This window comes from Colletotrichum costaricense (assembly GCF_030867565.1).
Source record: "Colletotrichum costaricense strain IMI 309622 chromosome Unknown Scaffold_5.1, whole genome shotgun sequence".
Lineage (NCBI taxonomy): Eukaryota > Fungi > Ascomycota > Sordariomycetes > Glomerellales > Glomerellaceae > Colletotrichum > Colletotrichum costaricense.
The window spans coordinates 1,177,404-1,203,925 of NW_026848234.1; the positions used below are offsets into that span (position 1 = coordinate 1,177,404).

The window sequence follows — 26,522 nt, forward strand, 5'->3', positions numbered from 1 at the left end:
CCAACAATGCAGCCAATGTCACGTAGCTAGGCCTCTGTCTGGCGGAGCCTTCAAGCGCCGCATGGAGAGAGACGCTTTTCCGAAAAAGGAGTCAAGTCTCTACGCCCTCCTCTGGCCTCCCTTCCCCGTCAACTTTTCGTTCGCTCCGTCCATCGCATTTTCCTTGATTTAGGTGGTTCTATCTTTGCTTTTCCTCTTCCCAGTGAGACACTGGTTCACCTTGGCCATCAGCTGGAATCCGAGCGACAGGATGCCACTAGTTCGCCTTGCCACCGGAGCCAACGAGTCGATTATCGGTGCAGCTCTTCAGCGTCCATCCACATGCGACTTGCTATGCGACGTTGAAGATTTCCCAGCGGCCTGGCGTTCTACGTGCCACATCCACTCATCCAAGAAAAAGGCGCCGCGAACCAAGCCAGCCCACTCATCATCGGAGAGATATGCCACCTACCGCCCATTGACTTCTCCATGCCAGTTCTCCCAGCCACAACTTCGAGAAGGGAACTAGCGCGGATCCCTAAGCGGCCGGGATCAGTTTCCTGGACATGACTGTGTATCTCGGCGTCTGCCGTGCGAGAGAAGGAGTGGTGAGATGGGGCCAAGCCCATGGTTCGTACGTCTTCGCTCACGTACGCACCCGCGCATCCACGGTAGCCAAGGGCGGGAGATGATCGGAGTCAGGGACGACATCTCCCATTCCTCGCCTCGGTCGAGTAAGTGCAAGTCAAGCTTAGCTCCCGTGGTGACAACTTTGGGGCGAGACACGCATCCACTTTTGACAGGCTGACTCTCGGCCATTGAGCCTGTTTCGACGGCCTCGGTGTGTTCACCTTTGAGCTCACGAAAACAAACGGTCGAGTGAGTGTCCCCGGAAGTCCAAAACCCGACAAACGTTGTCTTGGGTCTTCAGTTGGCATTCCATCGAAGCATCCACCTCAGCTCAGTTGGACCTCCTTTTCGTGTCGAGGGCCCTGGAAAACTCGAGATATGATGGATTCTCGCCCATTTAGGACGTGTGGAAGGTGGACAATGGCCAGATGGGGGAGAAGTCTCCAGCCCTTTCCTTCTACTGCGCGCACAGCAAACCGTTTTCTACTCTCCGAACTGATTGCTCATCTCTTCCATTCTTCATCATCCTGTACTTCCAATTCCAGGCAGATGCCTGTGGCATGATATCCATCTAACAATCTGACAAGTGTCCGATATCTCGGACCAAGCCGCCGTGAAGGGACCTGTGTGAACTATGTGAGGCTGCGCTAGCTGCAAGCCTCACATCTTTCAACAGTCAAGTCTTGCTTCTCGTGGTACTAGGGCTCGACCACGCCTTGCATCTATGATGCAACTAGTTACTAAGGATATCCCCTTCGATGCGCCACGCTGCCAAGGGCAGAGCCGTCGCTGAGCAAAAGAGAAGATATGGCAGTCACCAATGTCTGCGCAGCCAATCTAAGTACTCTGCGGACTTCCACATCTGACTTTCCCATCAACACATCTATTTTGAGACCCGGCCACCCGGCTTGGCCGCATCCACTCTCGTGGGAACATCGGCCCTGGACGCAACCATGCCGCTGACCGTGCCGCCGCCCGCATTCTCTTCAATCCTTCCATCCTACCCCACGTGACTGGCCCGGAGACGACAGTCATTGTATACCACCGTCCATGATCCAAATTGGGCACCTTGAGGGAGGCTAGACCCCAGCGCTGGAGGGGCTCTATTTCGGATGCGATTGTAGTCGAATGCGCCCCATCATGGCACACGTGGGATCAAGGATCCAAGGCATGTGAAGGGTTGATAGAGACATTCCCTGAGGATCACGAAGGGAGTATTTATCAGACCATCGAATCCCCCTCAAGTCGTGATGTTGTCTCCTTTCAGTCATTCAAGTATCAAACCTCATCATCTAGTGGTGCTTTCTGATCATCTTGCGCACCCTCTTTTCTTTTTCGATCTCCCCATTCCTTATTCCACACGGGCCTCCATCTCTGTGCAAGAGTTCCTTCTTTGGGCCATCTATCTCGTACTGGCCACTCTCTCAGTCGTAGCATTTCATATACTTGGATCTGCTACCCACGTAGAAGAGCCACTCTTTCATTCTCTTTCGTAAGTCACATTTGATGAGCTTTCGAGGTTGGTGGTGGACGGCACTGATAGTAATGTTAGTTACTTGTCTTTAACCTGTATCAGCCATGTCTTTCACAACATCTTCTTCAGTCACACTACCAGTGCCCGTTGTAGATGATGTTCACCACGACATTCAAATCAAGCCCGGCGACGAGAACAGTTCCGAGCTTAACTTGACGCCGCCGACTAAAGTCTTCTTCCCGCCGAGCAGCAACTCATCAACGCATACTCTCGTAGTCCCTGATGGCGCTCCTTCTCAACCCCCGACTCCTCCTGCATCAAGTAGCTCAGTCGATGACACTGACGACGAAGAAGACGAGATTCCCGTTCCCTCAAAGAAGGGCAACCGTCCTTACCGATACCTGCGCTGGAACTTCGGCTCCGTCTACAGACGCATCTTCAGTCTCGCGTTCTTTGGAAACATCGCCGCTCTCATCTTCGTCATCATCCGCTCCCTCATCGGAGGCATCCCGCTCACGCCCCAAACTTGCGCCACAGCCGTCTCAGCAAACATCCTCGTCGCCCTCTTCATCCGCAACGAGCACACGGTCAACGCTCTCTTCAAACTCTTCGTCCTCTTCCCATCTGCGAAGGCACCCCTCCGCATCCGCCGCACCTTTGCCAAAATCTACTCATACGGCGGCATCCACAGCGGCTGCGGTGTGGCCTCCTTCTTCTGGTTCATTGCGTTCCTCGTCGTCCTCACGGCCCAGCTCAAGAACCCATCAAACGCCGTGCGAGCCTACATCCTCCTCGACAGCTACCTCATCTGCGCCCTTCTCGCTGCCATCATTGGCTTCGCACACCCCAGGGCCCGTGTCCTTCTTCACAATTGGTTTGAGGGGACCCATCGCTTCTTGGGCTGGTCCGTCATCGTATTCTTCTGGGCCCTTGTCCTGATGCTCGCCGCGGACGACAGCACCACGGCCGGTACCCCTTACGCCGTATCTCTCATCCTGACGCCGTCATTCTGGATGCTCATCGTCATCACCCTCCTGGTCGCGTACCCCTGGACCCGTCTCCGCCTGCGCGATGTCGAAGCCGAGGCAATGTCAAACCACGTTGTCAAGCTCAACTTCAACTACGCAGACGTTCACTACGGCCAAGCCGTCCGCCTCACCGACGCGCCCCTCCGCGAGACCCACGCTTTCGCCGTGATCCCAAACCCCGCCGCCCCATCCACCGACGTCGAGAAGGCCCAGTCAACAGGTGGCCTATCCAACGCTGGCAAGAAGGGTTTCTCCGTTCTCGTCTCGAATGCGGGCGACTGGACCAACAAGATCATCAAGAATCCGCCAAAAAAGATCTGGACCCGTGGCGTTCCGCAGTACGGCGTTCTGCGCGTGGCCGGTCTCTTTGAGCCGTGCATCGTCATCGCTACGGGTTCGGGAATCGGACCGTGCCTGAGTCTCTTCGTGCAGAGGCCAGATCACCCCGTGCGCATCATCTGGTCGACGCAGCGGCCGGCCGAGACATATGGTCAGGCCGTCATCGATGCGCTCTACCGTGCCGACCCGGACGCCGTCATCATTGATACCAAGAAGACGGGCCGGCCTGACTTGGTTGCGATCACGTATCGCATCTGGGAGAATAGTCGTCGCCAGGCTCTTGGTCTTGCGCAGAATGAGGGTGTTCCCACGACAAAGATGAACAAGAAAAAGATGGGACCCTGCGAAGCCGTTGTCATTATTTCGAACCAAAAGGTGACGAGGAAGGTTGTGTATGGACTTGAGAGCAGGGGTATTCCCGCATACGGCGCCATCTTCGATTCATAGACCGGGGATGGAGCATGGGCCGCGATTGTTATCTTCTATGCTTTTCCTGTATTCTTTATTCGTCACATCATGTTTTGTTCATCTTTTGTCTAGATCTGCATCATTTGTTAAAACTTGCATAGCGGGCATTGCGGCATATGTAGTAGGCGTTTGGGTGGCTATGATAGAGCAGAGGTTCTTGTTTTCGTACGCCAAAAAAATACCAGAGGTTCGGAGAGGGGCAGCTGTTATACTTTTGCATGTTAAATGTGTAGAATAGATCGCACAATGAAATTGACTCATAAAGAAACACCCGATATCTTGCCATCCCTCTTGTCACGATAGTGATCTTCAGACTCAAGCAGAAGATTACCTTAGGCGGTCCAGATTGGACCTTCATGAACGGCTGTCTCACCTCTCTGATCATCAGCCAATCACGGCACCCCATCTGGTCGGTTAGCTCAGTTGGTTAGAGCGTGGTACTAATATTTCACCTGAAATGTTGTGTAATGCCAAGGCCGGGAGTTCAAGCCTCCCACTGATCATCTTTTGCTTCTTGTCGCAACTACAGCCCTGTTTTGCGCTGGTGAGAAAAGTTTTGGTGTTTTGGGCTGAAAAAACGACGTTGCTTTTTAGTCTTCGTTCCTTTTCGTTCCTCCCTTCCCTTTCGGACGAACTTTCCTGAGTTGGAGTTACCAAGCACGCACTGTGTACAAACGACAAACTTATGTTCGCGGCACCCTCCCCCATCTTTAAGCGACTTCCCCTGTCCAGAAGTTGTCGCTCAAAGTTTACCTCTTGCTTTCTGCACGGTGTACGAATCCTCCACATCACCCCAACACAACTTTGTGTTTTTTCCGTTGATTTCCATATTCCAACATCACGCAAAGACAATGGCGATGTCTTTTCCACGCCAGAATGTCAACGTCGAGGAATCCGGTTCGGGATCTGATGACCGATCATCAGCTTATCAACACGCAGCCTGCATCGCGTCGCATCCATCTCATTCGGACAAGATGAACCACAAGATTGCCGCACACTCATGATCCTACAAGAACCTCCATCTGGCTGGACCGGTGACCGAACAAAAGACCCTCGTCGACCTGACGTTTACGGACTCGGAGCTCAATCCCGCATTCTTGTTGCGGGTCGCAGGCACCTAAAAGTCATATATTACGGGCCCTCCACGACTCGAATTGGGCCTATGTGACCTCCCATTTCCACCGCCCCTTCTCGTTGCGTTATTTGGTTCTTCCAATCGGCGTTGTCGACAGTTCGTCGTCGCCCTTGGCTTCGGTTGAGTCAGTACCGCGCTGTCGCATCGCCGCGTACCGAAATGGAACACAACAATACACGGCAGGCAACCCGTCAAATTAGCCGGATGCATTTGCTTGTTGATGAATACGTACGAATCCATCAACGGATCAGAGTGACGAAAATGCACGAATCCGTGTCATCACACCTTGGCTGAATAATTCTTACGAATACCTCGCACCGCATTGAGGGAGTCGTCTGGCCTGGACTCGTTTCACCCAAGAACCCAAAAGCAAGACACTGCGCGCCGCCGCACCAAACGCCTGGGATATCGACAAACTGACAGATGCATTTGCTTCTCGCCTTTGCCCCCCGCAATCTCGTGGCAAAGCCAGTGGCGTTGTCTCGGTACGGATACAGGGGCTTTTCAAAGACGCATCGACAGCAAGAAGCCCAAGTCTGCAGTGCCCTCGAGGGTTGCATCCTGATGATCCTCTCTCCTGACAAGAAGCCAAGAAGTCCCAGCTGACGCCCCTCGACCCCGGCTAGACCCCCGTCGATTTGGGAAGCCCGGATCGAAATGCCGCACCGCAACGTGGGGCTGCGCCTTGTTGCCTCCGCATTCCGTTCCTGGCAATGCCCTGCACGCCTGTTTCGACCTCACTTCACTGTCCAGGACATTGCATCTTGATGTACCCAGACTCGCGGTGTTCCTGTCAAATATCATGACTTTCAGATACGTCAAGCATAAGCTGAGGCTTCATCGTTGCTTTCTTCTTCTTGATTTTCTTTCCCAGCTTTTGTTTCTTCTTTCTTGCGTGCTGGTTCGTCTCATGTGCAAACACCCGAGTCCCCCGCGTCCACCGCTTCATCCCGTTCCTTGCCCCTTCATCTGATTGCTAGTTTCTCCCGCTGCCTCTGGTAGATTGAGGTGCTTGGATCAACCCCGGTCATGAGGCTTGACCAACAAAGGCAATCCAGCACTGTTACATTCCGTTGGAAAGAGGCCCAACCCCACCACTATCGATGACATGTGCCGCTCTCCCCCATACTATGATGAACCCCGTAAACAAACATTTCCTCCTATCGGTGCAGTTGCAAACCATGCATCCATCCACAATCACGGGAGATATCACTGGTCGAGCCGTATGCTGGGAGCCTGTGGTCATGTGGCAGAAGCTGCCAACTCCAGGGTTTGATATCTGAAAGAAGAAAGTAGTAAGTCCCGGGATGGCGGCAAGACAGACAGCATCCAAGGAGGTTTTGGGCCTTGGCAAATGTCACTGTTCCTTTAAATCGTCTCTTGCCCTCTTAGAAGGCGAAGATAGGATCCGAAATTTTGGTTGCTAGACCTGTGTTGACCTCGACGTCCGGTACCATGAAGTTCTTCAGTCGTTCTGGTGCTCTGGCAGCACTCCTGGCCACAACATCTCGTAGGGTTTTCACAGCATCAAGGATGATTTACTTGCTAACATGCTGTTCAAGTCCTCGATGGAGCTGCCGCCCAATCCCCCACACCGGTTGTCTTGACCGACTCCAAAACCGGCATTATCTTCGACACTTGGTCCGCAACGAGCGCTCAAACGGCCGGGGGCATGACATACGGTTTCGCTCTGCCTCAAAATGCGTTGACGACAGACGCCAACGAATTCGTTGGCTATCTCGTAGGTCTTCTCAGCCCGTCGCCTACCTCACTGACTGACGGTGTTCGTCTAGCAATGCGCTTCCAAGAACGGCCAGGGCACTGGCTGGTGTGGTATCTCCCTTGGCGGATCGATGACCAACAAGCTACTTCTCATGGCATGGCCCAGTGGCTCTGATATCTTGACATCGTTCCGCTGGGCAACGGGCTATGTGATGCCAGACGTCTATGCAGGCGACGCCAAGCTCACACAGATCTCGTCCACTATCAACGCGACACACTACACCCTCATCTACCGGTGCCAGAACTGCTTCAATTGGAACCATAACGGTGCCACTGGCAGTGTCTCGACGAGTGCGGGCTCTCTCGTTCTAGGATGGGCGCAGGCATTCACCAGCCCGACCAACCCCACGTGTCCTGCTTCTGTCAACCTGGTTCAGCATGACAACCAAGGCATCCATGGCGCCGCTCTCGATGCCAACGCTGCGAACCCCTCGTACTCTGCATGGGCCGCTTTGGCGACCAAGACTGTCACGGGAAGCTGTGGTGGCGCCACTACAACTTCGGCGCCACCCTCTACCACCACTACGAAGGCACCCACTGGACCTACCGGTGTTCCCGTTCCCTCTGGCACGTACGACTACATTGTCATCGGAGCAGGAGCTGGTGGCATTCCCTTGGCCGACAAGCTGAGTGAGGCTGGCAAGAGCGTCTTATTGATCGAGAAGGGGCCGCCATCTTCTGGCAGATGGGGTGGCACCATGAAGCCGACCTGGCTAGAGGGTACCAACCTGACCAGGTTCGATGTCCCCGGTCTTTGCAACCAGATCTGGCGCGACTCTGCTGGCATTGCCTGCCAGGATACTGACCAGATGGCGGGTTGTGTTCTGGGTGGAGGCACCGCCATCAACGCCGCTCTTTGGTGGAAGGTATGTTGTCTCTCGGCCGACGAAATTGATGTTAATGCTAATATTTTTTAGCCATATGCCCAAGACTGGGACTACAACTTCCCGGCCGGATGGAAGTCTACCGATGTCGCTGCCGCCACAAGCCGGGTCTTCTCTCGCATCCCCGGCACCACGACACCATCTCAAGACGGCAAGGTCTACCTGACGAATGGCTTCAATGCAATTGCCGGCGGACTTCGCACCGCCGGATGGTCGGAACTTGACCTTAATGCGAACCCAAACTCCAAGAACCGCACTTTCGGCAAGACGCCGTACATGTACTCTGGCGGAGAACGCGGTGGCCCCATGGCGACGTACCTTCTCACAGCAAGCAAGCGCAGCAACTTCAAGCTGTGGACCAAGACGGCCGTCAAACGTGTTGTCCGGACTGGTGGGCACATCACCGGCATCGAAGTCGAGCCGTACTTGGACGGTGGATACACCGGAACGGTCAACGTGACTAACATCTCGGGCCGAGTGATTCTTTCCGCAGGAACCTTTGGCAGTGCCAAGCTTCTTCTTCGCAGCGGCATTGGCCCACAAGATCAGCTCGAGATCGTCAAGAGCTCCGCTGACGGGCCTACCATGATCTCCAATGCATCTTGGATCAACCTGCCTGTCGGATACAACCTGGAAGATCACACCAACGTGGGTCCTACTGAGAACTTTGGAGGTATGAAGACTGAAACTAATTGGATTCAGACCGATACCGTCGTCACGCATCCCGACGTGCAGTTCTATGACTTCTACGAAGCGTACACTGACCCCAACGTCACGGACAAGAATCTCTATTTGCAGAAGAGAAGCGGCATTCTGGCCCAGTCTGCGCCCAACATTGGCCCTCTGTAAGTTAAAACATGCCACTCGCTGATATCCGTTGCCTTTGCGCTAATGCCATCCTAGTTTCTTCGAGGAGATCAAGGGTGCCGATGGCATCACTCGGCAGATGCAATACACGGCCCGCATGGAGGGCAGTCTCGGTGCCCCCGATGGCAGTAAGTATTCCTTCCAGGCCCACCATTGTTTGACGTCTGAATATTAACACTTTTCACAGAAACCATCACCATCAGCCAATACCTCGGCCGTGGCGCAACTTCACGCGGCAGAATGACCATACAGGCCAACCTCGGCACCGTCGTGTCTACCGTACCCTACCTTCGCGATCAGAACGATGTCGAGGCCGTCATCAAGGGCCTCGAGAATCTGCAGACCTCCCTCAAGAGCGTGGCCAACCTTGTCTGGAACTTCCCTCCGCCGGGTACGACGGTCAGAGACTATGTCAACAATATGCTAGTCTCGTACTCGAACCGTCGCGCAAACCACTGGATTGGTAAGTTGACCCCACAGTCTCTCCTAACTCATACCCGTCTGCATATCGGGATCGCTGACAGACAATCTCGGAAAAGGTACGAACAAACTCGGGACGAGTGACGGTCGCAGCAAAGGCGATTCTGTCGTTGACGTCAACACCAAGGTGTACGGCACAGATAACCTCTTCGTCGTTGATGCCAGCATCTTCCCCGGGATGGTCACCACTAACCCGTCATCGTACATTGTGGTCTCGGCCGAACACGCCGCCGCCAAGATTCTTGCCCTCGCGACCTCGACAGCGCAGCCGCTTTACGGGCAGTGTGGTGGATCGACATGGAATGGCAGCTTCCAGTGTGCTACTGGGCTGAAGTGCACCGTCAAGGACGCCTACTACTCTCAGGTACGGATTCCTTCTTTCTCTTCATGTCTCCTGCCCCAATCTCTCTAGCACGTCGTTCGAACGAGATGACGATGATACTAACGTGATTGACAGTGTCTCTGAGTGGGGTTTCGAGGCAGGGTATCCCAAGTCGAGGAGCGCACGTGGCGCGCTTTATTTCCCAGTTCTATCCACCATGCTTTCACGTGTACATACTTTTTTTTGGCGCCATCTATCTTCCGAGTATATATTTCCATTGAATTCCTCGTAACCCCGAGGTATATTTATATCCACACTTGACTTCAACAAGCGCACGCCGTTTCTTGACTGATGAACAAGTTCTTGTTTACCCCTCGGTCCGGTGTTCTATCTAAACATGCGCACCAATGAAAAAAGGCCTCGGCACTACGCCTAACCCCACACGCCAACTGACGTCGTATCTGAGATCTCCCGGCACCTGGATCATCCCCAATTCTGCCTCTTTCTGGGGAGAGTCGTGTGGTCCGCCCCTCTTTCTAAGGTTTTGTTTTAGTCGACATTTCCCTGTTCGTTTACTTCGGAGGAACCACGTCTGGCCGTGCCTGGCAGTGTTTTGCCATGTGCCTGTTGATGGCGACTGGAGACACGAGAATATTGATGGGGCGGAAAACACATGGGATGAGCGGTGACTTAATTTCCCTGATTCGGGCACATGGAGTTCAACTTGAGTCGCTCGCCCAGCTTATCAAGCTTTCTGATGGAAAACCATAAGGTACGAATATGGTCTGATTCTATCCACTCGATCCGTACCTTATTCGTGATGACCCTCGTGACCGTCTATTCGGTGGGTGCAACCCACGCGCAACCCGGCCCCGAAGTCCCCGGTGCCTTGCATCTCCCGTCACGCCTTGGGTTGCCCTCAAAACGACACTGGAAGCAGATCTTCCAGCGACGGGAAAACTCTAGCGCCCCCTGGCACGTTCCGTGGTGACAGTGCGGTACTGCAACGGCAGTGTGGGATGGCCGAGCAGTCACCAGTTACGAGCCAGAGAAACCTTGATTTAACCTCGGCGCCGGCCGTGGCGGGGGGCAGTTCGTTCGGGCGCGTCTCTCGTAACTGGACTAGACTAAGCTGTAGCGCATCTCCATCTCGGGGTGTCTTCGCCGACAGCTTCGCCGTTACTATCGTCGCGCGACGATACCCGCCCCGCCATCACAACGCTTGTCCAAGATGAGAATGACAGGGCCTATTTCCACCACACCTATGACGATGGTCAAGACACGACGTTGCGTTTCCCCAGATTGCGGGGTGTGTCAGTCAATCTATGTGGGTTTGACAGCTCCCGAAGAATCATGATAAAAAGACTCGACGTCCCCGAGTTCAATGCAAACCTATTCTTTCTCTCCTCTCGTGTGCCTCAGCATCCTTCTTATTCTCTCCACCTCCCTTGCACAACGATGCCCTCCCTCAAATCCCTCCTCCTTCTCGGCGCAAGCCTGGCCGCGACCTCGGTCCAGGCTTCGCCCATCCAGTCTCTCGACTTCAGCGGCACCTCCCTCGCGCCTCGCGCCGACCCGAGTCTGACGGGCTACCTCGGTGCCTTCTTCCTCGGCGCGGACCCTTACGTATACCTGTACCTCTCCAACGGCAACAACCCGACCTCGTTCCGTGCGCTCAACTCTGGTTCGCCTGTGATTCGGCCGACCAAGGGGACGGGCGGTGTGCGCGACCCTGCTATTGTTGTAGGCGGTGGTGCGGAGAAGGGCAAGAAGTGGTATATTGTCGGTACAGACTTGGACATCGCAAAGGTATGTTTATGCTCATGACTCTCTGATGGGGAACCCGGGCGCTGATCGTGATCTTACTTAGACTACTTGGGATGCCGCCCAGAGACAGGGGTCCAAGGGCATTTTCGTGTGGGAGAGCACGGATCTCGTTAACTGGAGCAACGAGAGACTCGTTGTTGTCGAGAACTCCAGCGCCGGCATGGTGTGGGCTCCCGAGGCCATCTGGGATGCTGCCAAGGGCCAGTACCTCGTACACTGGGCCTCCAAGTTTGTAAGTCCATCATCGCCTTTGACACTGCTTCTCTCTGAGGCTGGTGAAAACTGACCAACGGCGTCAATAGTACCCCGCCTCGGACCCGAACCACACCGGCAGCCCCGGCGCCATCGTGATCCGCTACGCCTACACCTCGGACTTCAAGACCTTCTCCACCCCGCAGACCTACATCGACAAGTCCCCCACCAACATCATCGACCTCAACATCCTCCCCACCGGCACCGACGGCAAGTCCTTTGTGCGCTTCCTCAAGGACGAGTCCCTCAAGACCGTCTTCGTCGAGGTCTCGACCACCGGCCTGTTCGGTACCTGGACCCGTCCCGGCGGTAGCTCTGCTGTGATTGCGAGCGGCGTCGAGGGCCCTGCTTCGTACTGGGATAACCAGGTTGCGGGCAAGGCGCATGTTTTGCTTGATTTCTATGGCGATGACGGGTATAGGCCGTATGAGACGACGAATGTGGCGAGTAACTCGGGGTGGACTGCTAGTTCGAGGACTGGGTTCCCTAGTGGGTTGAGGCATGGTGGTGTTTTGCCTGTTAACCAGACTATTTACGATGCTTTGGGAAAGCGTTGGGGTTAAGTGACAAAGGTTTTGTACATAGGAGAGGGTTGTAATAAGTATATATAATCCGCAGCTGAGCGAGCTGTTGCAATGAACATTATCAACAAGACTTCCTGTGTTGTGACCCAATTGGCCCCTACTGTTCTTGATCATATTTCATGTGTCTTGCGCACTTCAGTTCTATGGCAAAGTAAGGTACTCATGAATATAACCACAAGGCATCTCTGCCACATCTAGCTCTAGGCCTCCGCAGAACAAAAGTCTGGCAACAACTGCGCTTGATCAGGATCTGAACAAGCCTGTGCAACTGACAAAAGGTACTGCAGCCTTGTCAAATCTCGAGACTCATTAGACACATCAAGAGATACTTTTGATATGTCGATAGACTCCAGCCCGATCTGATACGACAACTTTGCGTAAATGATAGATACCAGTCCCAACACGAATCCCACAATCGAGAACACGAGCGCCACACACGCAATCACGAAGTTGGCTGATTTCAAAACATTGAATCGATCAGGAGTAGGGAGAAACTGCCAAATCCCTCTTCTTGGGCCTTTTGCGATGCTCAAATGCCGGTCCATCTTCGTTCCCCAGATGGCGTACTTCTTCAAGTCGGTGCTTGGGACTCTGCCACAATAACCCAAGCTGTAAAATTCCTGTTCTCGCCTCTGTAGAAATCGCCTGGTGTGGTCATCGTCCGGAGGGAGAAGCACATTGAGTGTATCCAGCGCTTCGAGCAGCACAGATTGTGGTATCGAACAATCCGATCGGCCCACTTGCGAAGAGAGCCATATTTTGTGTTGAAAGACCCAGACAAGCCTCGATTCCTCGTCGATACACAGATGCTGATTCAGAAAGTCTGTCCACACGACCGTGTAGCCGTGAAACTTGACTAGGGACCTTATCGTGAGATGCGAGGTTAGGGTTCCGTGTTGCAAGTCCGGGTTCAGCACTCCGTTATAAGATTTAGACAGGGTATCTTTCAGCGATGCTCCGCACTCCCATAATACCGCTGACTTTTCATGTATATTTGAATTCGGCAAGACTTGGATACTCGTCATTGATTCGAGAGATGCGGCCACGGAAACAACTTCCATCACTTCTCGATCCTGGTTTCCTGGATTTGCAGTTCTGAGGCTGAATGCTTTCACAACATCCTCCACAGGCATTTGGTCTGACCGTCTGACAGAGCCCACGACTGTTTCAATTGTGTCGATGTTACTGTTTGACGGCAAAACTTGTTTTACGGCTTCTTCTGACGGAGTGATGACATTTTTGACGCAGGCTGCCAGTGTCATATATTGACCAGAAAGGTAGACTTTGTCTGCTAATGCTGGCCAAACTCGCTTGCAGATTTCAGTATCATTGGGGTCACCTCTCGTCGTTTTCCCGAAAGCCATCTTGGATGGATATATATCGGCTTTGATGTGAACTGCTGCGCGAGTCTGAGAGTAAGAAACAGACCGATAGTAAAGGACGTGGGCATGAATATGACTGGAGCTATGGTTGACAAGTTTCTAGGCTCGGTCAGGCCGGCTATTGACATTACATGTAGTTTAGACTGAGATATTAAACTCCAAGATGTGGAACCAAGATCAAGGTTCCTGTTGGACCACGTTTAAATGCTTGAACATTTACATACGGGGGCTAAGACAATCAGGCTGAGTGCAGTGAAGACATCAAATCGACGGCAATGATTGGCTTTACAGTGCTCTTGCACCGCCCCCTTATCCAGCTGTCAGAAAGCCTGCAGTCTGCCTTTTGGGCGAAGTGCAGGTGATTAGCAGCTCTGCAGTGAGCACAAAAGCCTAACGTTATGCCACATGCCGTTGACCAGATAGTCGAGAATAAGTCAAGAATCATATGCACATGCAAACAGAATAAGGCGAAACCTGTTGCATCTATGGCTCGAAACTCAAGCTCTGTTCATTCTGCCAGCTCAGCTCATTCTACCTCCAGGAGAAATGCATACTGTTCCTGGAGCAGAGATCTCTGCCCTATGCGACGATAATGATGACGAGATCGTCGCCACAGGAGATCACTGGTGTGGCCGGGAGGCCAAACGACAGCGGACGAACATGACCAGCCATGGTATATCGACACCCACGAATACAATTTCACCCAATTCAAGAACCAACGAGGACCTCACGACTGGATTTTCAGAAGAATTTGAGGGAGACAGAGCTGGTCGGTCTACACCGCCACCAAGGCCTGAGACACTGCTTCCGCCAACGGCGCAGTCTACCCCACCTACGTCGGTCCCTACTATCGACAATAACTTAACAATTACCAGCGACAATCAGACCCAGCAGAGCCTCTCTCAAATACAAACAGACGAGGTCACCACAAGTCACACACTGCCAGTAAGCTCTCCCCATTTATGGCGGTTTCCGAACACAACAACTTGGCATGCCGACGAAGACCATATTCCTATTCCGCCAAAGCTTTTATCCATGTGGACTCCTATTCGGGCCCAATTGCAACTGGACCTCGATACAGTTGTCACGGCAATGGTTTCAGAGCAGGCGAAGGCAAAAAACCGAGTGAAGCGGACGGACTCTTCAAGGAAAACAATCTATCCCGAGCTCCGGATGTCAGGTCATCAGCATAACTTTTTTTCAGGCATGGTTACAGTGTCACCTTGCGTGTGGATACTCTGTGGCAGCAAATCTTGTCGCAATAAAGTTCGCCGTCTGATGCGGCACCGACTGCTCCCCGAGATCTTTATGAAGCAAGCGATAGAGATTCACGAGATGGCGCCTAGATTCTCCGCTATCCATGCAGTTGTTCCACTTCCCCAAATTATTTCCGACATCGAGCAACACGTAGGGATCGTTTATGCGGGTGGCACCATACTGTATCATATGGAATCACCAATAGACTCGTACAGGCCCCAGTCAGCGTGTGGCTTACTTTGCTGTGCGACCTTTATTAAAGACGGAAGAATAGTTGATCAGCGTATATCTCGAATAGGAGGGCTATTATCCACCAACGACACAGACCCAAGACGCCCAATCGCAATAACAACTTCTCACGGGTTGCTAGATTGCCTATGGACAGAGAAAGAGGATAACAGCCCCACCATATTAACTCAGGAAGATACGGAGGATTCCCTGAAGCTCGATAGTTACATTGGGGACTACAGGCATGGATTTCAGGCTGCGAATGGAACAGACGATTACTCTGATTCCGATAGCGAATCTGGGAGCGAGCTCTCGCGTAGCTCAAGCCGTGATGGAAAGAATGGACCGAGTTCAACTGGCGATGAGACAGAAGTTTCAGAATGGGACCAGTTCCTGAACTACGATGAACATGTTGGGTCCGATTCGCCGGCAAAAGATGAAGCTGTTGAAACACAAGACATGGGATCAATTCTTGGAAGAAGAAGTCCTAAAACCATAACCAAATGGCACTGTTTGGAAGACATCGGAGGAGTCAGGCTTTGCAAGGAACGCATTCCTGTGCTAAGCAATAAACCTTTACCCACTCGACCAGCCGACTATGCACTTCTCAAATCAGATCTTCTATCGACTCTCAAGAATTTGTCTTCGTGGATTCCAATTGTTGAGATCACACACTATATCCCTAACGACACGCTGGAAGTTGGCCCTTTATCCCTTCTTCTTGGCCCAGGAGAAGCGCACGACGTCAAACTATTGCCAGGAACGACCACGATGCCTTTTGCGGAGGAAAAGCTGGTAGTTCGTAAACTCCAGCTGTCGAAACCATTAGGTGCTTTTAGATCTTGATTGATGGAAGGCTTAACTGACTGGCATGCAGCGGAGGGAACATCGGGGACATGGTTGTCCAGAGGCTCGTCTTTTGCCGGGATGGTGGTTGCGACATTTCCAGGCCAGCCTTTGGCCCTTATGGTCACTGCTGAGGACATTATGAACGACATGGCCTGTTCTTTTCCAATCGATAGAAACGAGGAAGCGCCAAAGCAGCTGGTTGTCTGTGACTCGAGCACTCAAGCAGTGCCAGGGACAGTGTCCGAAGCCTACACCGTTTTTGCATCATGGCATCGCAATTCAGTCGAAACAGATCAATCAGTGCACAGTTCGCACAAGAACACACAGACTCCATACATTCAGAGTTCAAGAGATGGGTTACAGATGATTAAAGGTAGGGTTTACTTTGCTTAGGTCTTGCGTAACATACCTTGAGTATGCTGATAACTTCGCAGCATCTCCGGAAAAGCCACTGGAAGGGACGAAGCAGAACCATGAAAAATTCACTTCATACTTCAAAGTATGGTATTGTGTAAGTCAACAAAGCTTGTATTTCATTTGGAGCTTGTTAGTTACTTACAGCTTTAGTCCAATTGTTCTTTTGGCCCATGTAGCGAGCATACAGATACACACTGTCCCCAATGTGACCATTGGCGCTGTTACCATTGTCAAACCCTCAACATAAAAAGTCCGAAAGGCTATCACTAGGTACTAGGGTATCAAAATACATATGTGTATTTGTCTATCTGTTTAGTCTTTGGTAGCATTGAATCTTGAATTATTTTGTTGCTTTGGCTATCAACTGTAGAGGAAGAGTTGGCTGGAATGGTCCAGTACTCCGCGGGATTGACTTATTCATTAAGTAAAGAAATGTCTAAGAAGTCTCTGCTGGTCATGTTGTGCGAAAGAAGTCAAATCCAAAGTAATTTGTGAGTTTACGTCTGATTGCTGCAGTGCTACAGTCAACCCGAGGTAAGGTAACGAACGATCCGACGTGCGTAGCTCGACAAGGAACCCACACTCATACCTGCAGAACCTTTCTCGCTTTTTTCACGAGACTTGGACGAGCCCGGTCTAAAATCAAGGGCGTATGCATTGAAGTGGGACGGAAGCATCACTTTGGCAAGTGTTGGGGCTACGATCAAATATGGATTGGGTTGAGTCTTTGGGTCTCCATGTCTTCAAGGTCCACAGGCAGTACAATAAGCTCATTCTATTAAAATAGCGTACGATGCAATCAAGAGGAACTTCTATTTAGCATGTAAATATCTGATTACGTATTATGGCTTTTCTTGTAACTGAAATAATACGCTATGCTTATTTCGTCCGGGCAATAAATTATGTACAGGATTAAGGCAACAGACCGTTTCGCTGAAACATCTTTCACACCTATAGTCTTTAGGCTTTAGGGTTGGGAACTAGGGACGAACTGTCAGTGGAATTCGTGCAGGCCAGGAATAGCTACCGGGAGGACGGCATTTCGAGTCGATTGGGGGTTCATCCGCCTCCCCCGTCGGACATTTCTTCTCACAAGTTACAGTTCATTGTAGCGAGTCATTATACGCCGATGTGCGTCGCTGGAATTGTTTGATGTGAGAAGAAATTTTCCATTCTGTCAAACGCCAAGCTAATTCCCTGTTCCAAATTCGTCTGGAAAACTCATCCGTCAACTCAACAAATTTCCTCCCCTCTTCAAGCTCCAACCCTCCTTGACAAGCCAGAATGAAGCCATGACTGGTGTTGTAAGAAGGCCGAGAAGTCCCCCAAGGATCCCTTTGAAGGCTTCGGGTGCCCACTTGGATTGGAAATACCAGTCCCAATCATTCCCTGAACCCCGGGTTCCGATAACAGTCAGAATTCCGACAGAGGCTGGCCAGAGCAGGAAAAATGAAACAACAAAAATCAAGCCGATCCGAATCAGGTGTTCAGCAAACACCGAGAGTCTGCTTTTGGTGTGTCTCGTGTCTTCTAGGTTGAGCATCATGAACCACCGCATGAATGGTTGCGAAGGTTCTTCAATGAAGCCTATTGGGCGGACGCTCCCATTCTTCATGTCGCGATTGGCGAGAAAAAGTTCGAGGAACCACGTCATTGTCGTTTGGATGATCATGGTTACTACTGCATCTCCAGCTAGTGTGTTGGGCAACTGAAATAGGCGAATGGGATTGCGCGCGATGTTCTGAGTTGAGTACATGCCTGCATGGTTTGTGTCAATAAACTCTCATGTTCCTGCTTGGTTCGCCAAAAGCTTAAGCTCAGCAAAGTGTTGCGGGGCCTTACCGTAAGCGATAGCAAAATTTATGCCCCCAGAGAGAACTGCGGCTCCAATACCGTCGAGACCAAAGATGTAAAAGATCTGATGTCCACTGATGCTATCCGTTGGCTGCTTCTGGTGAGATCCGGGAGGCTTGACTTGAACGCCGGCCTCGATGTCGCTTTCATTCGAGACCCTCTCATTAGAGATTCTCTCATGGCTACTGCCGCCGGCATACGTTGAGGCTGTGTTCTCTTCGAACGACTTGTCCGTTATGCGTTCGTGTTTCCTGAATGGCATATTGTCTGAAAGTTTAGAATAGAGCCTATCATGGAAGGAAGGAAGTTGCAAATTGTCGAACCAGGACGCGTCTTTATTGCAAACTATGCTATCTGTCTTTGTTGTGAAGGAGGCAACTTGTTGTAGAAGAGGGTGTGAAGGGGGGGCAACGAGCAGGGGGTCTGGAAGGGTTTTTTCCCTTCCTTTAAAAGGGGGTCCTAGGTGACTCGTGAGGCTGCTTCATGATCGCCGAAAATTTCCGGAATGACCGGGGGAGGCTGTCGAATATTGGTCGCTTTGGCGTTTCGGTCAGTGGGCTTGTGAGGTGACACGGGTAAGAGAATCAAGCGAACAGGTAAAATCCACTAGCTTGACTAGCTCCTAGACAGAGTTGCACTGATGAAAAGGGTCCGTGATCTTCGCTATCCGTCTACGGATAGATGTGGATGTTTGTCAGCGCACAGACTAGATCGGGAGTGCCGGGGTAGATGGAGACTGGCAGATTCCCATCTTTGCGTCAGAGTTGCCATGCATGGCGGTAGGTGAGCGAATCAGGTGGCTTCTAGATTCTTGATTTCCCGTCGATTGCGTTCTCCTGCATGATCTTCCTGTCGAAAAGGTGTTCTTCCTTTAGGGAACAGACAATGGTTGATATGCAGAACGTATCCGAGCTTGGGTTCCAGCCAAACGTGGCTGTGCAATGTCAACGGCTTGCGCTGTTGTTTAGAGTTAATCATGCGAACCAGAGGAGGAGGTTGGAGAGGAAAAGAGGAAGGGATTTCATGCCACGATAGTCCCAGTTCTCGCCAGGCGAGTGCGGTCTGCGACCGGAACTAGCCCGTGATCGACAGCTGGCAGCGCCGGATCTTTGGATGGGTTGCCCATGTAAGTCGGGGGCGGCCCCACAGACACCTTACTGATCGCCTCCGGAGCGGATGGGACCATCCCGGATGACACGGCTGGGAATAGGAACTACTCCCGCCTCCACCATTTGCTCAGTGCCAACAAAGTCTTGCCAACATGGATTTCCCCACGAACTAGTCTCCATAACAATCCCGCCCTCCAGGCGATCACACAGTGCATTGGGAGTAACACGATAGCACCGCCGGCGACCCAGAGGTCATAAAGCGCATCGACGGGTTACGTCTCATGTCTGAGGAGACACACTGGGTTTTACCCCTCCCTTAGAGAAAGAAAGACCCATCATTTATGGTGTTCCATGCAACAAGATCGAATGAAAAACCAAATGAAGCCTAGAACATGAGATCAATGACTCGGCATCCCTTGAAACATTGTTTTCCGTACATACATAAACGTGGCTGGCCATATCCGCTCGCGCCCTCCGGTACCCCGCCCCCAGCTTCCTCTTCGACGTGAGCAAGAGGCATTTTACGAGTGCCAGGCGCACAGAAAAGAAAGCCTGCAGTATTCATCGTCTGCGCAAGTTGGGCGAAGCAAATCCGTCTTCGCTTTTCCCTGCTTCTGAATACTGGCACAATGCTCAACGGCTACGAGTGCGACCCTGACGACAAGATGAGGCCCCCATCAATGGACATTGACGAGAAAAGCACCGCCTTTTCTCAAGCTCAGATCTCAACACCTGTATGACTCGGCAAACGCCAGTGCACCGTCTGAGTACCCCAAACTGACTGCGATATCCGTCTAGCCGGCACCAACGAGGAGACACACAATCAACACCATGATGACTACCACGATCATTCCAGAACCCACACCGCCGGTCGCGGACGCTCAACGGCGATTCTCTTGGCTGCCGAGATCCGCCACACCATCCCTGCGTAGCCCCACATTCCGCCGTCGATTGGCGAGCCCGTTTGATGACGACGATTACTCATATGCTGAGAGCAACCCGTTTGGAGAAGACTTCAGAGAGCAAAATGAGCAGGCTGCGCGAGATTGGGATCGTGAGCATGGTCACGATCACGGAGAAAATCCCTTTGAGGACTGCGAGTACGAGCTGCCGCCTGCATCGGCGAAGAAGGATGGGACTTGGACCAAGTTCAAGAAGGCTATGAGTCCACGGCGCGCCATCAGTAAGTGGAAGTATCGCAAGGTCAAACATGAGAGCATGCGACCTGGGCCTGATGATCCAGACCACGGAGATGGCAGCCATCATCAGGGGCAAGTCTCTTGATTTTGACACAATTAGTCAGTCTCGAAAGGGCAGGATGCTTGTCACACTACACTTGATACCACTCGGGGCGGGGATTGCGCTACAATGTTTTGCTTTCTTTCTTTGAGTCGTGGGGAAAACGGCGTTGCCTTCGAACAGAAGTGTTTTGATACCTAGTTGCCTTTGAGTTACCTGAAGCGAGCGATCAAAAGACAACCAGGCGTTGTCTAAGTGCGCTTAAAACAATCAAACCCAGTTGAATGTTGAAGTTATCTCGGAAAGAGAATTTCTTATCATCATTGGCTACCAATTACAATCAACTTTACATTTGAGACATGACATGATAGATCGATTACGCGAGACACCAGGGCCGAGTACGAAGACTTGTACGATAATTCAGGTCTATTGAATAATTGTTTTCATCGGTTTTCGAGCTTTAAACTATAGCTACAGATTCAGGAGTCGTCTCATCTCATTACCCATGGCTCCTGGGTGCGGCACAATAATTGCACCCGCCTCCTCAAGTGCTTTTGCTTTAAGATCGGCAGGCACATCTCTCGCTGAAAGAATAGCACCGGCATGACCCATCGTTTTCCCTTGCGGCGCCGTTCTCCCGGCGACCATTGCAATTATTGGTTTTGGGTTAGGCGTCAATTTTCTGTAATTTCTTATGGCCTCCGCTGCTCTAAGCTCAGCTTCGCCGCCAATCTCGCCAATGACGATGATTCCCCTAGTCTCTTCATGTTCAAAGAATAGTTTGAGCCCATCCAGAAGTGTGGTACCTTACACAGCAGATCAGAGCATATCCAAGGGGTATGTGAGGTGGAGGTTTTTGCTTACCTGGCATCATATCTCCGCCCATTCCAACAACGATACTCTGTCCAAGTCCAGCTTTGGTTGTGGCTCCTACAGCTTCGTAACTGAGCGTTCCGCTTTTGGAAACAATCCCAACAACGCCTTTTGTGTACTGCTTGTACGGCATGATGCCAATGCGGCATTGGTCGGGTGCGATGATCCCGGGGCAATTGGGTCCCACAAGTCGCGTTCTACTTTGTGTTCGGAGAATCTCTTGAACCCTAGCCATATCATGAAGGGGCACATGTTCAGCAACTGAAACGACGAGCGGAATTTCAGCCTCGATTGCTTCAATAATTGCCCCTGCTGCGAATTGGGCAGGAACGAAGACTGCGCTTGCGTGTGGCTTCACATCTTTTACGGCCTGTATAGAATATTTCGTCAGCTGAATCGCATACCTCAGAGGATGTTGAGGATTTCGTACTTCTTGTACTGTGTCAAACACTGGCAGGCCGAGATGATCCTGACCACCTTTCCCAGGGGAGACGCCCCCAACAATCTGCGTGCCATATTCTATTGTGTCTCGTGCATTTTTGGTGGCCTATCATCAGTTCATGTCAGCTCCATAGAAGTTACATTGACTTCGTCAATCTATGGTACGCACTGCTTTACCAGTAAATCCTACATAATAGTCGGTTAGCAAACCCAAAGGGTCTGAGAATAATTCGATGCATTGACGCATTATCACTTTTCTTACCTTGATATATCACTCTGGTATTCTGATCAATGCTTAAATTGGCAATCGTACTCTCGTATGCACCTCGATGCCCGGCTGTGAATGAGAATCCCCTGGCAAGTTTAGGAGCGCGAAGTTTCTGAGACAAGCACTTGAGTTGGGGAGATAATTTCGTGGCCATGTTGCCCTGCGACTCTCTCCACCGTGTCTCTCGTGAAGCTAGAGAAACAATATTTCAATCGATACACGTACCTAAAGCACAGAAGAGGAGGGTGAAAGTCAACATCAAAAGCAAGCAAGCAAGCATGGATGGGGCCTGGAATGGATCGGTTATGTAACTCCATATAACCGAATTGCAGGCGTAGTGATGTCATTGGCGCATTCAGATCCCCGCACTCGGCTATACCCAGAAATCAGTCTCGGCTACATGACCACCTGCACACTTCGAACATCTTCGGACAACATCTCATGAGAGCCCAAATCCTACTGGGGACATCTTGGGGGTACCTACCTAAGCATGAGAGGAAACGAGCGTGGCTTTATACTTGGCGACTCTTCGCGGTTAAAAACATTCGCGCCCGGAAAGACTCGTTGCCCTTCGGCTGGCGGCTATGACAAACCTCCGCAGGAGAGCGCGCCAGGCATGTCAGGCTTGTAATGCGCGACGCGTCAAGTGTAATGTAACCGAGCAAAGACCTTGTCGCAATTGCACAACAGCCGACACGCCTTGTGAGCTCCGTGAGTCGAGACGGGGCAAGCATCCTCGCCCATCACGGCGAAACGCAAAGCCAGACAACCAAGGCGGGCTAGATCAGGCTGATTCCTCACCTTCTTTTATCGATACAAGTGTCCTTGATGAGTCAGTGGCGACTGGAAACGATGAGCACTTTGCCGCTTCTCAAGCACTTGCCGACCTTGCAAGATATCGGGATGTAGAAGGCTTGGGCGATCAGACATGCATCACAGTGCAGCCTCAGTCACCTTTAATAGCACCAAACAACGGACAGGAGGACGACAGCTCGGTGTTCCTCGGCGAGTCATCCTCAATACGTTATGTCACCAACAGCAATCCAACGCCGCCAACAGCCGGTACATCGCCACCAGAAAACCTAAGGTTTCTGCATGCCGTTCCTCACGCTGTAAGAGCTGACAACTTACTGCCGGAATGGGAAGTAGAGCGCAGAAAGTCGAGGATTAGTTCTCTAAAAGCAGAAGGCGCCTTTTCATTTCCACCTGTGCCAGCCGTGGAAACGTTGCTTAAGGCGTACTTCCAATGGTTCCACCCAGGCTTCCCTGTTGTGGATGAGGTAGATGTTTGGACGAGCTTCAAGGATGGCACCTTATCCCCTTTGCTCCTACACGCGATCCTCTTCATAGCTGTCATTCACTGCAAGGAAGATGATCTACCAGCCGTTGGACTCGGAGGCCGTCATGTTGCCAAGTGGGTGTTCTACAATCGCGCAAAGGACATTTACGACGTCGAGTTTGAGCCAAAAAAGTTCACAGTCACCCAAGCTTTGTTTCTTATGAGCTTTTGGAGAGCTGGATTGCTCCTAGAGAAGGACGCCCGGCACTGGCTTGGCGCAGCCATCAGTCTTGCTCAGACGAAGGCGCTCCACCGATCCTCGAGATCCGCTGTAACCGAGAAGAGGACCGAGAGACTTTCTAGACGCTTGTGGTGGGCCATCTATGTCCGCGAAAGGCAGTGTGCTGCAGCATTGGGCCTACCAAACCGGATTCGAGACGAAGATTGTGATATTGAGCCGTTAGAGCAACTTGATTTCGAGCGTGCGTTTGACTCGACGTTGCCGATTCACAAAGCCCAAGAGTATATCGCATACTTCATCAGCATTGCTCAACTCTCTAGAGTACTGGGGAAGATCGTTCATAGCGGATACCTCCCCAGCAAGTCACTATCCCCGAATGATCGGTCTCAAATGAGAGACGACCTCGTGAGATGGAGACAGCAACTTCCTGCAGTCATGTCCCTCGCCAACAACGAATTTGATGATGCGGCGGGCTTTCATGCCAGTATGTTGCATCTGGCATACAACAACCTCCTCATCCTATTGTACAGATCAGGTTGCATTGGCAGTGCTGAAGAAAGTCAAGAAGTCGACGGGCAGATCGCCCTTCAGGCTGCGGCAAGGAACTCCCGCATCATCGAGGATATGCTGCTGGAGGGGGATCTGCGTCACGGGCAAATTCACGTCATAACGAACCTCTTCAACACGCTTTGTATTCATACGGTTCATCTTCGTTCTTCAAATGGTGCCGGAAGGGCGATCGTTGAGCACAGAGCGAAAGTTTGTCTTTTGGGCCTGCAAGAGCTACAAAAAACGTGGGAGGTTAGGATGTGGGTGCTGCAGTTATTTTTTCAGTATCTGGATCGATCTACGGCGGCGCGATTACGGATGCAGGATGATATCTCTTTCGTATCTGGACTTGACAGTGTGCAGGATGTCAATAACAATCCGACGGTGATGGGTGGCCTCAACCATGGCTCGGCTGAGCATAATGGGGAGGATGGACTTGATGCACTACTAGCGTCTGAACCTCCATGGTCATGGTCCACCGAAGAGGCGAATCAATTCCTGTTTACACAGATTGAAAATGACTTCGCTTTCGGCGAGGGAGGCATATTGAATTGGAATACTGGCACACCGGCTACCAATTTGCCATCAGTCGATAGTAACTCGCCGACAACTGTGGGCTTCTGAATACAACGTGTCAGATATTCTTGGAGAGAATTTCGTTTGCAAAAGACCAGTGCCTATGACAAAGCTTGAACACCCGGTTAATAGGGTGAACTACATCAGAATCAATAGGCTTTATCATACTTCCGCAAGCTATATTCGTCTTCAGGTGTCTGAAACTAAATGAGTTGCTGCCTCTGCAGGTGGCTTTTCCATCCACTATGTATCTGTCAATGCAATGGCTTCTTTACGCCGTTGAGCTGGTATTTCTTCACTTGACATGCCTTCACAGGCATCCATCTACCTTAGGACCATGTTCTACCTTAGGACCAAGTTTTGTTCGAGTGCATCAAAACAATCTTCAGCCGATTGACTAGAGAATGGGGATGTGTCTGGTGTACTCGCAAAACTTGATGCCGCCTCCGACACACTCATGATCGATTGTGTGGAATCTTCTGTACTAAAGGACAACAACCTCGCCGATCTCGAAACACTCTTTCTATCAGAGGCCAGCATGGAAATAGGTTTGGTGGCTGAATGCGAGAAGTAAGACGATTGCACTGGGGAGCCCACTGGCTTGACTGGCGGTCGTTTCACCCGGTCCTTTGTTGGGGATAGCTTATACTCCCTACTGCTGACGGCAGCTGCTGGTGAAAGAGATAACGATCTATCCCTCCGGTCGGACTTGTCAGGAGTGCCAGATGAACTCGGTAATTTTCCCTCCTGCTCTCCGGTGTCAGTCACAATCTGGCAAATGTTATCGGGCTGATCACATACAGCAGGAGATTCCACAGATATACAGGGAAATCTCAATGGATCGGACAGGCCATGAGTCCCACTGGTCGCATAAGCTGCGTCACGTTTGCTCTTCCGGATCAACTCGTTAATTACAGGCTGTATTCTCGAGCAAGCCCATCTCTCTTTAGCATCTGGCACAAGCATTGTGTACTGAATAAGGTTCAGCATTTCATGCACGGGCTCAGCACAGCTCTTCTGTTGATGCAGGTCATCAATCCACTAACAATTTTTAGTAAGACCGCGGTAGGCATACATCACTAGGAGAGCGACGGCTTCGTTGGGACTACTTACATCAGTGACGGATGTCTTTACATCAGCTGTCGAGGGTGCATCATCTTTACTTGGATTGAAGTTGAAGAACTTATCTTCAAGAAGAATCCTCGATCCAGTATGCGAGCCATCTTCTTGGAGTCGAGAGTCTGTAAAATCTTTCTGTGTTCGGTCGTGGCCGACAAGAAACCACGATACGAATTCGAGGAAGACGCAACCCAGGGACCAGATATCATACCTCTGCGATATTGTTCTTTTCAGATCCACATCGGGAGGCCGATAAGATCCCGAGAAACCCTTGACTGCGTCATAAGCGACTTTGGACCTGGAATCGGCAGTGTTGAATCGAGTTAACCCAAAATCAGATATTACAAGAAAGTTGCGACGCGACTCTTCGTATTTCTTGAACCAAAGAATGTTTTCTGGCTTGATGTCGCCATGCCGACCCCAGTGTTTGTTGTCAAGCAAGACATTTGGGTCGTTAGAAACAGGGGCGTAGTTGTCTTCTTTGGACATAGTCCTCAGATTATGAATTCTTCGAAGGGCGCGGACAAGGCCTAAACATTGGCTTAGAAACCAGACAACCTCAGCTTTGCTCCCTGGGTTGGCGATGGTTTTGCTCCAAAATTCCCTCAAATTACCATCTGCCCAAGGAAAGACCAGATAGTAAGATTGGCCATATTTATATGTGAGCTGAAGCTGGATCAAATGGTCAGGGTCTGGACCTCTTGATCCCACTCCTAGTCTTTCAAAAAGCTCCACTTCTCTCGCATACTCTTCATGAGTTTCAAGATGAAGCTGCTTGACTGCGAAATGC

General features: G+C 51.4%; 11 protein-coding genes across 11 annotated transcripts; 7 read left to right on the forward strand and 4 right to left on the reverse strand.

Annotated features, from left to right (window-relative positions):
- Positions 1 to 2,187: 2,187 nt before the first annotated feature.
- On the forward strand, positions 2,188 to 3,897 carry CCOS01_05541 (tat pathway signal sequence; the record flags this gene model as incomplete). Its single annotated transcript, XM_060453719.1, has 1 exon — positions 2,188 to 3,897. One exon carries the CDS (start codon positions 2,188 to 2,190, stop codon positions 3,895 to 3,897), a length of 1,710 nt encoding a protein of 569 aa, XP_060315491.1.
- A 2,611-nt stretch (positions 3,898 to 6,508) lies between these two features.
- Positions 6,509 to 9,532, forward strand: CCOS01_05542 (fungal cellulose binding domain-containing protein; the record flags this gene model as incomplete). Its single annotated transcript, XM_060453720.1, has 8 exons — positions 6,509 to 6,563; positions 6,616 to 6,794; positions 6,847 to 7,701; positions 7,753 to 8,564; positions 8,623 to 8,714; positions 8,774 to 9,049; positions 9,126 to 9,430; positions 9,524 to 9,532. The coding sequence occupies 8 exons, from the start codon at positions 6,509 to 6,511 to the stop codon at positions 9,530 to 9,532; spliced, it is 2,583 nt and encodes an 860-aa protein (XP_060315492.1).
- An 875-nt stretch (positions 9,533 to 10,407) lies between these two features.
- CCOS01_05543 (uncharacterized protein) lies at positions 10,408 to 10,623 on the forward strand (the record flags this gene model as incomplete). The annotated part of the gene is made up of 1 exon (XM_060453721.1): positions 10,408 to 10,623. The coding sequence occupies one exon, from the start codon at positions 10,408 to 10,410 to the stop codon at positions 10,621 to 10,623; it is 216 nt and encodes a 71-aa protein (XP_060315493.1).
- Positions 10,624 to 10,846: 223 nt separating this feature from the next.
- On the forward strand, positions 10,847 to 12,030 carry CCOS01_05544 (arabinosidase; the record flags this gene model as incomplete). Its single annotated transcript, XM_060453722.1, has 3 exons — positions 10,847 to 11,197; positions 11,259 to 11,447; positions 11,518 to 12,030. The coding sequence occupies 3 exons, from the start codon at positions 10,847 to 10,849 to the stop codon at positions 12,028 to 12,030; spliced, it is 1,053 nt and encodes a 350-aa protein (XP_060315494.1).
- Positions 12,031 to 12,251: 221 nt separating this feature from the next.
- CCOS01_05545 (uncharacterized protein) lies at positions 12,252 to 13,415 on the reverse strand (the record flags this gene model as incomplete). The annotated part of the gene is made up of 1 exon (XM_060453723.1): positions 12,252 to 13,415. One exon carries the CDS (start codon positions 13,413 to 13,415, stop codon positions 12,252 to 12,254), a length of 1,164 nt encoding a protein of 387 aa, XP_060315495.1.
- A 564-nt stretch (positions 13,416 to 13,979) lies between these two features.
- Positions 13,980 to 15,764, forward strand: CCOS01_05546 (uncharacterized protein; the record flags this gene model as incomplete). Its single annotated transcript, XM_060453724.1, has 1 exon — positions 13,980 to 15,764. One exon carries the CDS (start codon positions 13,980 to 13,982, stop codon positions 15,762 to 15,764), a length of 1,785 nt encoding a protein of 594 aa, XP_060315496.1.
- Positions 15,765 to 17,412: 1,648 nt separating this feature from the next.
- On the reverse strand, positions 17,413 to 18,300 carry CCOS01_05547 (uncharacterized protein; the record flags this gene model as incomplete). Its single annotated transcript, XM_060453725.1, has 2 exons — positions 17,413 to 17,942; positions 18,027 to 18,300. 2 exons carry the CDS (start codon positions 18,298 to 18,300, stop codon positions 17,413 to 17,415), a joined length of 804 nt encoding a protein of 267 aa, XP_060315497.1.
- Positions 18,301 to 19,776: 1,476 nt separating this feature from the next.
- CCOS01_05548 (uncharacterized protein) lies at positions 19,777 to 20,431 on the forward strand (the record flags this gene model as incomplete). Its single annotated transcript, XM_060453726.1, has 2 exons — positions 19,777 to 19,881; positions 19,946 to 20,431. 2 exons carry the CDS (start codon positions 19,777 to 19,779, stop codon positions 20,429 to 20,431), a joined length of 591 nt encoding a protein of 196 aa, XP_060315498.1.
- A 426-nt stretch (positions 20,432 to 20,857) lies between these two features.
- CCOS01_05549 (succinate-CoA ligase) lies at positions 20,858 to 22,122 on the reverse strand (the record flags this gene model as incomplete). The annotated part of the gene is made up of 5 exons (XM_060453727.1): positions 20,858 to 21,192; positions 21,251 to 21,629; positions 21,690 to 21,806; positions 21,870 to 21,886; positions 21,963 to 22,122. The coding sequence occupies 5 exons, from the start codon at positions 22,120 to 22,122 to the stop codon at positions 20,858 to 20,860; spliced, it is 1,008 nt and encodes a 335-aa protein (XP_060315499.1).
- A 430-nt stretch (positions 22,123 to 22,552) lies between these two features.
- Positions 22,553 to 24,661, forward strand: CCOS01_05550 (cutinase transcription factor 1 alpha; the record flags this gene model as incomplete). The annotated part of the gene is made up of 1 exon (XM_060453728.1): positions 22,553 to 24,661. One exon carries the CDS (start codon positions 22,553 to 22,555, stop codon positions 24,659 to 24,661), a length of 2,109 nt encoding a protein of 702 aa, XP_060315500.1.
- Positions 24,662 to 25,654: 993 nt separating this feature from the next.
- On the reverse strand, positions 25,655 to 26,521 carry CCOS01_05551 (protein kinase domain-containing protein; the record flags this gene model as incomplete). Its single annotated transcript, XM_060453729.1, has 2 exons — positions 25,655 to 26,178; positions 26,212 to 26,521. Coding segments are annotated over 2 exons (834 nt in total), but the record flags the coding sequence as incomplete, so codon positions are not given.
- Position 26,522: the final 1 nt, after the last annotated feature.